Source organism: Pituophis catenifer, unplaced genomic scaffold, assembly GCF_029215685.1.
Source record: "Pituophis catenifer annectens isolate HBS135680 unplaced genomic scaffold, rPitCat1.0.hap2 SCAF_7, whole genome shotgun sequence".
Classification (NCBI taxonomy): Eukaryota; Metazoa; Chordata; class Lepidosauria; order Squamata; family Colubridae; genus Pituophis; species Pituophis catenifer.
This window is the reverse complement of record NW_027256887.1, coordinates 68,820,163-68,834,592: the sequence shown is the minus strand read 5'-3', so window position 1 is coordinate 68,834,592 and position 14,430 is coordinate 68,820,163. Positions and strand designations below refer to the sequence as shown.

The following is a 14,430-nucleotide window of genomic DNA, read 5'->3' as shown; positions in this document are numbered from 1 at the left end:
GCAGGTCAAAGAAGGTACACCCAGGAATAAAGACCCAGAAGAAATCTATACTCACTCTATGCCAAAGTTACATTTTTTTATAGTTGTGATCATGAAAAATGTCTATTTGAAAGACAGCTACAAAAATGAATCAAGCCATTAGTGATGTGTGGTTTAAAATATCATGAATACATAACATCACCAATAAATATAGGCTGGTGGTGATTTCCCCACCCCCAGAGCTGAATATTAAATATATTCAAGAGCAGAGAGAGGCAGAGAAAGAAATTCAAAAGGACCATCTGCTCAGAAACAATATACACTATTGGATCTGTCTTTTCTGAAGTTCTAAGCAATGAGCACCAAAGATGGGCTAAACTGTTTGGCCAGATACCAACACAAGAAGTTGAAAAGGTCAGAAGTGCATTCAAATCCCCTGGCACAGGAAAGAGATCCTCCTAACAGGGATGGCCTCAATGCAAAGACCTCTATTAACCAAGCTGAGCCCTGAGGTCAAGTTGTTTTAGCTCTCCAAAGATCTGTACTGGTCACAGACAATGCTTTGTATTTGCTATTTAATTAGGTGCTCGCAAATCATTAGAGGGCTCCAGAGCCAGGGAAGGGTGAAGTTTAAATTACTCTATGTAAGATTTATTATGATCAAGACCAGACCCTAAAACTCACAGTCTGCTCTAAGCAAGAATGCTACAATTTGCTCTAAGCAAGAATACTACGTTTAATTATAATTCCAATAATTCCATCTTTGGAATTAAGATTTGGGATTTATAGTGAGATAGCAAGATTCTTTCTTTCAAGAAGTAATGATATTTTATGAAATTAATGACCTGAATAGAGAACGCTAGATGGAAATGTGAAAATTTTATCTTCATCTCTGCTATTCTTCCACTGACCATGGAATCAGTTGTAAAAAAAATTGTGCTGGAGAAAAGTTGCTGTCTCCATCATTTTTTTAAAATAACTGGCAGAAGCCAATGATCAAGGGGTCATCGAAGGTGCCTGCATCTTGAAATCTATACTTACCTAGTCATATAATCTGAAGACAGGTTGCAGGAACAACACAACACATTTCCTACCAACTGGATCTGTAGTTTCTTTATTGTGTTCCAATGGTGGGTTTCTACCGGTTTGTCCCAGTTCGGGCAAACCGGTAGTGGAGGTGGCGGGAGGCTCCGCCCACCCACCCGGATGTCATTACAGACACTCTGTGCATGTACAGAAGTGTACGCAAGCGAAGTGAGTGCGCACACATGCGCGCTCACAGTTCTGAACCAGTAGCGAAGGTAAGTGGAACCCACCACTGTTGTGTTCTGATGTGGTGGATCAGATGGGAAAGGTCTATCAAATTTATGATAGTCAAAGGAATTGTGGGAAATATAAATAGATAGCCAGATCCTTTCATTTTTAAAGTAGCCAGCTGGGAAAAACTGTTGCAAGCATCAACCAGTCAACTATCTGCATTACAGAGCACTGGGGATCAATGATCTAAACAGATAAGAAGCAGCTTTCTGTCTTCAATTTTTTCTGCTTTTATGGGACAACAAAGTTAGGATGGCCACATGTGCATTTCTCATTTTGAACAGCAACTAGAGGATAGTTATCTCAATAGAAGAGAATCTTTGCAGCTCAGGATTGAACTGTGGGGTCCTTAGTGTTCTCTGAGCTTGGTTGTTGTCTTGCAGATGTTTCATTACCAAACTAGATAACATCATCAGTGGTAGTAGGGAGTGTGGTTTGCTCTCGTGTTAGCTTGTTTGAGTAAACGAACAAGCTAACTGTGACACTCAAACATTCAAAACACTCAGACAATCTAGCTAATAGTAAAGAACAGTCCAATCAAGGAACCACTCCTATCAACATTGACAAGGTAAGCCACTACTATATAAAATGAGAGCAAACCATACTCCCTACTATCACTGATGATGTTACCTAGATTGGCAATGAAATGTCTGCAAGAAAACAAGCTCAAATGGCACCAAGGATCCCGCAAGGTACTTAATTTGAAATTTAAGCCTAGATTCCATGCTAGATTTTCCCACTTATTCACTCTCCCCATAAAGAAAGAAAATCAAGGAGCTTCATGCACAATTCAAATCCCATCCATCTGTCATGGTTTGGAGGGAGATGGATTTTATTATCACTTCCGGTAAAGTCTGTTATACTGTTTATTTATTTTTTTAATCAGTTTATGATGTACATTTAGGCCTAAAGGCCATGAGAAGAGTTTGAGAAGAGCTCACGCTCTCCGCATTTCTCACTTCCATATATTTTTTGCAATTTTTTTTAGTCTCTTGTCAAGAAATCAAGTAGTAACTTTGGGGTGTATCTAATTTATTTGCAATATCAATGGTATTTCTGATAAAATATTGATGATCAGCAAGATAAACAAATACATTTACTTTTGTGTGCTGATATATAATCTTTTCTTCCACTGTGCTTCTCAGCCCCTATCCCTATGAATTCAATAAATATCAAGTTCTGAAAAAAACATAAATATTAAATTATCTTCTTATCAAATTGTCTGTGCTGATTTCATAATGTTTGTGCCCATGTAGAAAAAAGTATCAGATTTGGGTTTTTTTTAATGCAGATATACTATCTAAATTGAATTGTAAAATTTGACTCTGATATTAGAGTTTATGAATCCAGCAGATATATAATACACACACACACACAGAGAGACAGATATATATATATATCTTTTTTCTTTTTCGTAGGCTTTTATGTGCATATTCTTTCTAGCCAGGTTTTACCTACGTAAACTTAGTTGTTCTACAGACCTAGGTTCTGTGAAATCTCATTCACAAGTTTCTGGGCCTTTTTTCTGCTGACAAACTGCAACTCTGAGTCTCCCAGAGAGCAACACAGAGTTACAGTTTGTCAGCAGAAAAAAGGCCCAGAAACTTTCCTAACCATTCCCTTTTTTAATCTCTTGTGGAAAATTCTGCATTATCTTTGAAGGTACATAATAGTTTTGCATTTCCCACAGCAGAGGAAGAGGTGGTTAATTTTTAACTGGTCCAAACAAATACATTTGATCTTGGAGTTGCTCTGAAATTCATGTACAAACACCACTTCCCTATCAAGAGGCTCAGCACATGATCACCACTTTCTCTGTTGCTAAATTATGCTGCAAACATGAGTATTTCAGCTAAACCAAACATTGCTGGGTTCATCTGATATGCTGACAGATAGTTACTGCTTTGATACTTATGTAATGAAGGGAAGACAGGGCAGCCATCTTTCTTAAATGTCCCCTAATTTTCTGCATGTTTTTATAACAGAGGTGCAAAACAAGATCTCCCCCAGAGACTCCCTTCAGAAATCAGTGGCTCTTTTTGCATTTTTGGAAACACATCAGAGGAAAAGCAACTACGTTGGGCAAAGTCTTAAGTCAAGGGTGTCAAACTCGTGGCCCACGACTGGATGTGTCACATGCTGGCCACACCCACATCCGGTTTAACGAAGGGAAAAAAAGTCACGATACATCACGTGACGACGTTGTGACAATGCGAGTTTGACACCCCTGCCTTAAGTTAAAAACATTTATCCCACATCAAGAATAAGGATCCCTTTTTTCAGTTGAGGATGCAGATAATCTAAATAATCTAAAAAAGGCTGCTTGCTAGTGGTAGGTGGGCCAATGATGGGTGTGGCTGGGTCCAAAATGGAAGGAGGAGCTAACCTTTATTTTCACTTTCTTTCCCAACCCTTTTATCTTCCTGCTAGTAGTCTAAGCCAGTGGTCTCCAAACTTGGCAACTTTAAGACTTGTAGACTTCAACTCCCAAAATTCAGCTGGCTAAAGATTCTGGGAGTTGAAGCCCACAAGTTTTAAAGTTGCCAAGGTTGGAGGTCCCTGGTCCAAGTTATCACCTTTACCTGAGGATTTGAACGGCATTTAAAATTAACTGAGGGGCAATTGTAACAATTTCACAGAACACATCTTATTTTAATGGGCCTGCATTTGTGAAAAACTTTCTTCCCACCCTTCTGTAACAGGTTTTCAAACGTTACTTTTAAAAAACCTTTCCTTTTTGGAAAGATTTTGGTTTTCAAAGGCCTGATTTAGGTAACTAATTTTTAACGGTGACTGGCTTAATTATTTCTAAAGCGACGGTTTTGTGGGCATGCTGTTGTTCGTTAAAACTGAAATTTTTAATGTCATTTCAACTTTTTAAACAATAAAAGCAGGGTAGAAAAACTTTCAATAAATATTGTTACACATGGTATTGTGAAAATGTGTAACACAAGTACATAAATAATTCTATCTGTAAAAAAAAATCCCCTCTCTGCCTTCTCTACAATCCTGAGAGAAAAACTAAATGGCACCAGTGGAAATTTTCAATCCAGAAACTTCCAGAAGGTGGAAAAAATATCCTCCCAGTTAAATGTTCTGCTCCTTGTTCCATGATAACCATTGTTTTTAAAAATTAAATCTATGCCAAGTGATGGCTTCCTTCCAATAAACACAGTATATATTTTGACCCTTATTTTGTTGACATCATGGAGGCACAATACCTCAGCGACTAAAGAGCTTGTTAACTGAAAAGCTGACAGCCTGGGTTCGAGACCTGAGGGCTGGTGCAATGAGGTGAGCTCCCATTACTTGCCTCAGCTCCTGCTCACCTAGCAATTTGAAAGCATGCAAATGTGAGTAGATAAATAGGTTCCACTTTGGTGGGAAGATAATAGCATTCCATCCATCTCAGTGTATAATCATGCTGGCCACATGACCACGGAAGTGTCTTTGGACAATGCTGGCTGCCTTGGCTAACAAATGGAGATAAGTGTGTGTGTGTGTGTGTGTGTGTGTGTGCGCGCACACACACACACACACACACACACAGAGTTGGAAATGACTGGAAAAGAGAAACCTTTACTTCTGTTAATATCAGTTGATAATACTAATACGAGGCAAGTAGGTTATGAATACACACATATATACATATACATACATACATACATACATACATACATACATACATACATACATATACATGCATACATAAACAAAGAACCCTGTGCGTTGCCTATGATTTTGTTGTAAATTATCCAGAATCTCTGGGAGCTATGTAGTCTATAAATTTAATATTAATATAAATGTATTATAATATACACAACTGTGTGAAATTCATAGCTGCCAGTTCTTGAACTTGTATTGGCCTTCCTCATTCTTATGATTGGTTATACAATCAGCCAGATGTTTGGATTTGGAAGTTTTATCCCCCTACTGAGTTTTAGCCACCTATCAAGTCCCTTCCCAAGGACCTGGGAAAATTATTATTTTGCTACAAGCGCCTGTGGCTGGAAGCTAAAACAAGTGAGCTTGCCTTATTGACTGCTGTGAAATGAAATAGGGTTGAGTCACATGAGGGATAAATAAATCTGTAAAACTTTAATCTGTAAAACTTTACTTTAAAAATCGAAGGCCATATTTTCAAGCCTATAGAATGCCCTTGATCAGTTAGCCCAAATTGGTCCCTTTAAACATTTCCCATAATCTCTAGTCAGCACAAACAATGAAAGATCAAAACATTGGAAGGATACCAGCTGAAATATATAACATTCAACAAATGATGAAATGAACTCTTTATAATTAGTGCAAAGAAAATTACATAAATGTACATATTTGTGTATTTAGCCCAGATTTGATGTTTCAACTTTCTAGTATTAAATCAGGGCTGTTTTACATTGAGTTCCACATTATACCATTCAGACATAGGACTGTATTTTTCCCCCCAATGCCCAGAATAATTTCTTGACAATCTCTCATTTGGCCCAAATTAATTAAATGGACATTCAATATGACAAACAGGAAGCAAGAAAAGCTATTACAGAATGGAGAACAATATAATACAATATAGTACTATATTGTAATATAATACTGTACTGAGAAGGAATTGTATCCTACAAAATTCAGGCTGTCAGCTAGAAGAGGACAAATATTTGCTGAGCCAAAGGTTAGGATTAACTGTAATGATCTACATGTTAAAGGAAGAACATTGCTGATTTTGTGCCTGATGTTAAGAGATATTTAAAAGCGAAACAATTTTTGGAAGGGGAATAATCAAGCATTCTTTTCTAAAATACTAAAGTCTCCTTTAAGTTGAGCTAGATTCCTGCTGATTTTATGGAGACATACGTTTAGTTACCTTGGCAACAATTGGGAAATAATTTGCCATTTCCTTCTTCCAGGAAGGTTTTTTATTTTATTTTTTTTAAATCCCAGTTTAGCCTATAACCCTAGAATTCCTTGAAGACCTCACATATAGATGCTAACAAGCTGCTTTGCTGCTGAGCCCAGACAATGCCTGTCTCCACCACTAGACATCTTCAGACAAGACTAGCTTGTCATCTATGAGGTACTCTAACTCTGAATTTTCATGTGTCAAGCTGATTCTATGAGATGAATGAAGAACAGAGCTGCACACTCATCACAGCTTCGCAAGAGCTCTGCAGGGGAAGGCCAACGTGTCTGTGGAGGCTGAGCCACCTCAGGAGAAAGAGGTTAAAGGAATATTGTTTCTCCACTCTTATACATGACTAAGAAGTGCAGCCAAGCTCTCCATCAGATTGAAGAACAGAATTTCAACCTCCTTTCAAGTTAATGTCAAGAGAATCCATCTGATTAACATCCTGAGGAGAAAAAAAAACAAAAACCAAGAACATATACTGTTTCTCTGGATACTATTCCATAAGCCAAGTAGCACATCAACAAAGTATATTATTACAAGAATATTTGTAATGTTTTTGTTGCTATCAATAAGTGATTTTTTTTATCAGTAATCAGTAAGCAACCTGATCTACATGCAAGTTTTTGTTTGTTTGGACCCTGAGGTTCTCTCTAGATCTGATTACAGAAACTCACATTGTACAACATGATTTTGCTTTCTTTTTATTTATTTGCTAAAATATTAAGCAATATAGTTAGTTGACACTACCAGGATTAATACATCTTTTTGATTTTAAAGCAATCCTCAAGGGATGGGCTTCATCAAAAGGATGAAAATCTTGACAGAGACTCTTTGGTAACATCATTGTATCACTTCAGTGCCCTCTGTGTAATTCAGAAACAGGTTGTTGCTTTCTTCTTTTTAATGCAGCCTCCAGCTACAAACATTTGCCTGCCCCCCGATTCAAATGACATCTCAAGGCTTGAACAGAGCCATTTTGTTATGTAAAATGTCTTGTTTCCACCCCACATACTGTGTATGCATGAGGGATGCTGAAGGATTTTCAATCAATGTATCTAATTCAAACTTTCTGTACATCTTTTGAGCAAAGTTTGAGTTAGATGCATTGATTGAAAATCCATTCTGAAATCACTGAACACAGAAAGAGAAGTTTTACACATCTCATTCTGGGTAATCATTGATTTCCCCCCCCCCACCTTCAGTTATGAAACAGAAGCTTCAGGAAGAAGAAAAACAATCTATCTGTTTTTCACCCTGCATTTCCTCTCCATTTGCAGCTCAATTGTTATTTTCCTAAATAAAAAAATTGATGGGACTCTGTACATTACACAATTTGTGTTTCTATATAACTTTTTTCCTAGACATACAGTGCATTTAAAGCCCATACTATATCTTCTTTAAAGAAAGAAAGAAAGAAAACCACAAACCACAAAAATTTCAAAAGGGAAGCTAGGTACTAGAAAGCAAGAAGAGGTATTATCATACTATCATTATCTTTATGGGCCTTACATGGGGGGGCGGGCAGTGGTAGGATTCAAATTTTTATACTACCGGTTCTGTGGGCGTGGCTTGGTCAGCGTGGCAGGGGAAGGATACTGTAAAATCTCCATTCCCTCCCCACTCTAGAGTAAGGTTACTGCAAAATCCCCATTTCCTCCTGATCAGCTGGGACTCAGGAGGCAGAGAATAGATGGGGGCGGGGCCAGGTGGTATTTACCAGTTCTCCGAACTACTCAAAATTTCCGCTACCGGTTCTCCAGAACTGGTCAGAACCTGCTGAATACCACCTGGGTGGGGGAAGAGAAAGAGTATCTGTGCTCTCTGTAGAACGTTTCTGCATAATTCAGAACATGTGGAAATATATCTGACAATGAAAACAACTAGTGTTGCTGTCATAATTTCTTTTTCTGTTCCCATCACCACCGTTCTCATTCAGTTTGATTAGAAACAGCTGTGTTTGAGCCTCCCCACCCAGAACATTCAATGAAATTTTCAAGACTGAAGTCAGGAATACTTACAAAGGGTTTAAAAAGTGTACATCTTTCATTGTACATTCATTTCATTGTACAGTCATTTCTGGGTTCTCAGACTTAAATCCCAAAGGAGGATATCACATGGAAATTCCTTTTGTTAGGGTTGTGGGATTGTTTCCATTTTTATTTTTATTTTCCAGACTGGGAAATGAGGATAATCAGGCAGTTTTCAGAATGATGGAAAGATATGCAACTGGAAACAACCCCAGTTGTGGCAGATTTTATCACTTCTTAGAATAAAATGAGATAAAAATTAACACCGAGAGAAATTTTAAATTATGAAACACTTGATGGAAAAGAGGGGAAAAAAAGCTTCTTTTGCAGGGGAAGAAAACTTCTAAGAAATCACTTTAAGGTAGTTTCTTATGACCATATCAAGAGACAGATTTAAGAGGGTTCCAAATATGATCAATGCAATTATATTAATTATATATTATGCCTGAAATTGAGGGCAGACTTCTTTAAACAAACCATCTTAAGTTGAATTATATGAATTAGGTATAATTCATATTCTATAGTAAAGAGAATGTTAGTGTAAGTTGCCCTTGAAATGTCTTGTTTGCTTTTCATGTATGAGCTGTTTAATGAGACTTTCTGGCTGCAGAAAGACACAAAGTTCTATTAAGTACAATAGGAAGGAATGTTAAAACATGTTTAAACGAAAACATCATCAGGATGCTTGCTTGCATCATGTAAGATCAAATCAACTAGATGGTGAAGATGAAGATTGATGGTGATGATGATGATGATGATGATGATGATGATGATGATGATGATGTGTCATCAAGTCAATGTCAACTCTTATCCATACAGATTTTTCTCCAGGATGAAATTTTAATGAATACATCTTGTAAATATTTCACCATGTCAAATGTTGTGGCGATAAACAGAAATGCATAACTGATTCTCCTGTAGCTTTGAGCTCATTCCCCCACCCCACTGTTCCAGAAAGATAATCTCTCTTTAGATTATATTAGAGAACAAAACAAAATGTGGGGGATGCCTTTTTCAAATTAGCAAAACAGGCAGTGAAGCTACAGTGTGATAATTACTGAAGAAGAACCAACAGCACTTCCATCTTATAACAGTAAGATATGTTTAGAAGAAACACTGTAAAAATAATCTAACGAAATTAGTAAAAAAAAAAAAAAGTGAGGGGTAAAGGAGTCATGGCCAAATAGGCATCTGTGCTCATTTCTGTTTCAAGGCCTTTAAGCCAGTACTGTTCAAAAATATTTGGACATGTCATCACTGAGCATTGTTACCTTCCCATCAGTGTGGTACTTATTTATATACTTGCATTTGCATGCTTTCAAATTGCTAGGTTGGCAGGAGCTGGGGCGAGGACGGGAGCTCACCCCCATTGCGTTGTACTCAGGTCTTGAACCTGAGCTGTCAACTTTCCAGCCAACAAGCGCAGAGTCATAATTCCTGAACCACCAAATTAGTGTGATAGACAAAAAAGATAGAAGTATTTTTTGCAGGTGAAGAACGGCTGAGGGAAATTGGATAACAGATTTTGGTAAACCATTAATATAACATCCAGCTTATTTGGAGTTGATGCTTTCTGCAATTTCTCACCATTTTCTCTAGCCAAACAGCCAATATCATAGAATACTGTAGGAGCAAGGGAGCAAAAGACAGGCAGGTTTGGAAGGTGATGACAACTTTGGGATGCCATCTGAGATTAACCACAAAGACGATGATATCTGGGAACTGCATCCATGATGGCTGGATTGTCATTTTGCAGCCTTGGTGGGATTTCTCTTCCTACAACTGCTTTTGTAAAATACATACCTCAAATATGCGAAGGACTTTAGCCAAGGCTCCAACTTCTTCTTTAAGGGAAAAAATCAGAGAGATTGCGTCTTTCTGGGAAGTGTTCTCTTCAATGTACCTGGATTCCTATAGAATAAATATGAAATTATTTACAAGGCTTTGGTGTCTGGAAACTAATTACATCAACTCTTAAGTTCTAAAATTGAATCTAACTGTTTTACACCCTATTTTTCCAAGTTGTTTTACAACTTACATCCACCTTAGCTCGCATATAAACTGACAGGGAAAAAAAGGTTTTAAAAGTTAAACATGTTTAAAATGACAGTCCTTGCCATTGGTTTGTTTCCTTGAGGATGAAGAGGGTAGCCTCTACAGCAGCAAGCTTCATAAAATTTGAATTGCACAGTCAATCAGAGTAGAGCTGGAAGGAACTGGAGATCTTCTAGTCCAACCCCCTGCTCAAGCAGGAGACCCTATACCCATCATGGCAAACCTATGGCACGCATGCCACAGGTGGCATACAGTGCCCTCTCTATGGGCACGCGAGCCATCACCCCAGTTCAGTTCCACCATGCCTGTGCTCGCCCCTCCCACCAGCCAGCTGGTCTTCGGGTCTCTGCTGCTCATGTGCAGAGGGGCGGGGCACGTGTGGGGGCCTGCCTGTGCATGCGGGGGGTGCTTGCAGAGGGGGCGCATGTGGAGGGCACATGCGGGGGGGGGCACATGCGGGGAGGCACGTGCTTTGGGCACTCGGTTCAGTAAAGGTTAGCCATCACTGCCTTATACCATTTCAGACAGATGGCTGTCCAGTCTTTTCTTTAAAAACTCGAGTGATGAAGCACCCACAACTTCTGAAGGCAAGCTGTTCCACTGGTTACTTGTCCTCACTGTTAGGAAGTTTCTTCTTAATTCCAGGTTGTTTCTCTCTTTGATTAGTTTCCATCCATTGTTTCTTGTTTTGCCTTCTGATGCTTTGGAAAGTTGATGCCCTCTTTATGGCAGCTCCCCCAAATATTGGAATACTGCTGTTACATCCTCCCTAGTCCTTCTTTTCTTTAGACTAGCTATACCCAATTCCTGCAACCGTTCTTCATATGTTTCTGTCTATTTATTGGGCTGAAGACTATATATTGGCTGGAATGGGAGGAGGATGTTGTGAAGCAATGGATTGAATTTCTTTATTTGCAAGATGTTCCTCTGTTCTTAAATTTGGCAAATGAAGTTTTTACAGCAATGATGATTAGAAGCTTGCTTTCTTAAAATTTATAAAACCCAAAATCTGATGTCCACCTTCTCCTTCTCAGTTTTATTAGTATTGCCAGTCTTTCTTGCTGCTATTTCTTCAGTGTCTGAAGCTGTACGTGTTGAGTCTGAGACAAGAGAACTTCTTGTTAAATAGCCTATACTTGTTCCAGTGCATATCATTTGTGACATTAATCCACTGGCCCAGAACAAGCCTGTGAAGCTCATGAGGAGTATTTATTAAATGTCAGGCAAAGGTTCAGCTAGAACCAGTCAGTGGCTCTTGGTAAACAGAAATGTCTGTTTCCAGTAAATGTTTGTTACAAAAAGGAGGGGAAAATATATCAACTCAAAGCATTTTGGTTAAACTCTTCATGTTGGAGAACAAATTGAATGGTCAATATATTTTAGGATGAGGGTGAGAAAAATGTCTGGATGCAAAAATAAAGCTCTTTGTTGCTCCGTTGCTACAAGCAATCTTCCTAATTAAGGAGTTGTGAGGAAATTAAGCACATCCTAAGACTGAGAGGAGTGGGGTGGGGGGTGGGGTGATACCCTTTTATGAGGAAAATCTTGAACAAATCCAGAATTGCTAAGCTTATCCCAGCAGGGTACATTTGATGTTGTGTACATCCTTTATTTTTATTCTGGGAAAGTTAGGAATTCATTAGTGGATTTCACTGTGGTATTTGTTCAGCTCCACTTTGGTTAATATGGAAAAACAGCTTTTTAAAAAGAAGCCCTAGCAAAGTGCTAGAGTCCCATCCACAAACGCCATGGAACTGCTAAACTGTTTGAAGAATAAGAAACAGCAGCAGCTAAAAAGTCCATTAATATTAAATATTTCAGTTCAGAGATTATACGAGCTGAAGGAATCCTCTGAAATAGGGACAGCTCAGTGCAATTGAAAGATGAATCTGCCATTTGTTTCCATAGACTAGATACATAGGAAGAGGCTGAAGCACCTTCAGTGGTTTCTCTGCTTTCAAATGCATCCAACTGTTAGATAAATCTTGATCTATCTAGTTTATAACTCCAAAGACCAGAATTATGCAAGCTATAGTATTCCCTGTGATACATTATGAAAACAAAAGTTGGATTTGAAGAAGGACAGTAGGAAGAGTATTGAAGCCTTCAAACTTGCTGTTGGAGAAGACCAGTGGTGGGATTCAGCCAGTTCGCACCACTTCGGGAGAACCGGTTGTTAACTTTCTGAGCAGTTTGGTGAACTGGTTGTTGGAAGAAATCATTAGGGCAGAGAACCGGTTGTTAAATTATTTGAATCCCACCACTGGAGAAGACTCTTGAGAATATTGTGGGCAGCCAAGAAAACAAATGATCATTAAACAATTCAATCTGGAGTTCTCACTTGGGACACAGATTACCAGGCTGAAATTATTCTATTTTGGACACAGTATGCAAAGAGCTAAGTTTTTGGGAAATGTTGAAATGCTAGGAAAGACGGGAAGAAAGAAAAGAAGATAGCCAGTAACAAGGTGCATTGTGCTCAGTTACAATAATGATCAGTGCACCTTTGGAAGACCTGAAAGACCAAGTTAGAGATCATTTGTCATGGAAAAAAAATCTATATGTTCATTATGAGTTGAAAACAACTTGTTATAATCACTGGTCTAATTTTCCCATTACACTGATGCAGGAATTCACCAGATTTCAGATATGTTCAACCATTGGTGATAAGCAAATACATTTGATGACATTATTTTCCTTTCCCAAATTCCTTTGCTCACAAATTCAAGGATCTGAGGTTTCTAATTGTAGATAACTTTTGATGTCTGTGGTCAGCATATTTCTATCTATCACATAATTCATCAAAAGTATCATTCACCAGGATTCATCTCCAGATTCTAAGAAAGCTACATGAGATATTAGAATGGTGTTTAACTGCAGTTACTTAACATGAACATGTATTTTAAATCTCAATGTATAGATAGAAACTATGTAGGTCAGACTTACCATACACTTATATAACTGTGTGCAAAACCAACACCTTATTTATTTGTTGCTGGAAACATTCTCATAAATACCTAACTTTCTCCACAGTAGCTCAAGTAAACATATATTTATTGTAATACAAATTATTCATAGGAAAATCTATGCAGAAAAAAATGCTATGCCTGCAAGTTTATTCCTCCTTTCCCTGTTCCAGAACAATCGAAATAAAATAATATAATAAAATAATAAAAGTAGACATAGGATTGTCAGATTCTGACAATCTGACATTTTATGTCAGAAAAACAAGCATTTATGCATTAAAGAGCCAGTTAATATGCAAGAATAGAAAGATAATGACTTATATCTGCCTATAATTACCTTGCTGTTGAAGGCATAGAATTGAAAGTTAATTGTCAATTGTATAACTAATAACTGCAACATTATGCATTCTTTAAAAATACATGTTAGTGTTTATTTATAATATTTAAATACCTTCATAAAACATCCTCTTAATATAGTGGACTTACTTGGAAAAGATCTCCATTCATGTTGCTGACTTTTTATTTGTTTTTTTCCACAAGCACTAATGAACAGTATTTTTCCTAGAACGATTTTACAATGTTTGCAGGATCTTCTGCAAACTATGAACACACATATTTAAAGCCGAGTTTACAACTGAAGGCTCGGCCCCTTTTGATCTCAATTCTTTGGCAGAGTTTGGACAAAGGTGGGGTTTTCTTCACACACCCCTCTGCTCCACCCCTTCAACTCAAAAGGCACCATGGTTTGGCCGTAAGTAATGAAAGTCAAAATTGGGCTCCTTTATCCTTCTATCCATGTGCTTTCTATTTGGATGACCACATGAATTATTTCTTGCCTTCTTACGGTTTGCATTGTGCAATTCTGTAATTTCAGTTCTGGATATATTCCTTCCCTACCCACATGAACCAACAATAACAATGCTGCTTGCTTGTAGCAACACCAGAGAGACTTCTGAAGATACTCTTTAGATCCTAGTTCTGGTTCTAACCATAATTGGTTAACTATGAGAGATCTCTATAGTCCTTCTAAAGACAGTTGCTAGGTTCCCATGAGTGGCTACAAGTGGGGCCAGCTGGACTTGAAAGCCATATGAAATCTCTGTCCTGGAATTTCCTCCTCCTACTTGTGGTATGCAGTGCTTCGAATGCAATATTGCAGGCAAACTCTGCCCACAGTCAGGAGTTCAAT

The 14,430-nt window shown here is 38.0% G+C and overlaps 1 protein-coding gene across 2 annotated transcripts in view; it reads right to left on the bottom strand.

Annotated features, from left to right (window-relative positions):
* PAH (phenylalanine hydroxylase) overlaps nucleotides 1-13,857 on the bottom strand; it is a 41,413-nt gene extending 27,556 nt beyond the window's left edge. For both annotated transcript variants that reach the window (XM_070946707.1, XM_070946709.1), the window contains exons 1-2: nucleotides 13,728-13,857; nucleotides 10,024-10,131 (exon numbers count right to left, since the gene is read on the bottom strand). In XM_070946707.1, coding sequence (XP_070802808.1) covers nucleotides 10,024-10,131; nucleotides 13,728-13,748 — 129 coding nt within the window. In that variant the 5' untranslated portion in view covers nucleotides 13,749-13,857. The remainder of the gene's footprint in view (nucleotides 1-10,023; nucleotides 10,132-13,727) is intronic.
* Between the last annotated feature and the right edge of the window lie 573 nt (nucleotides 13,858-14,430).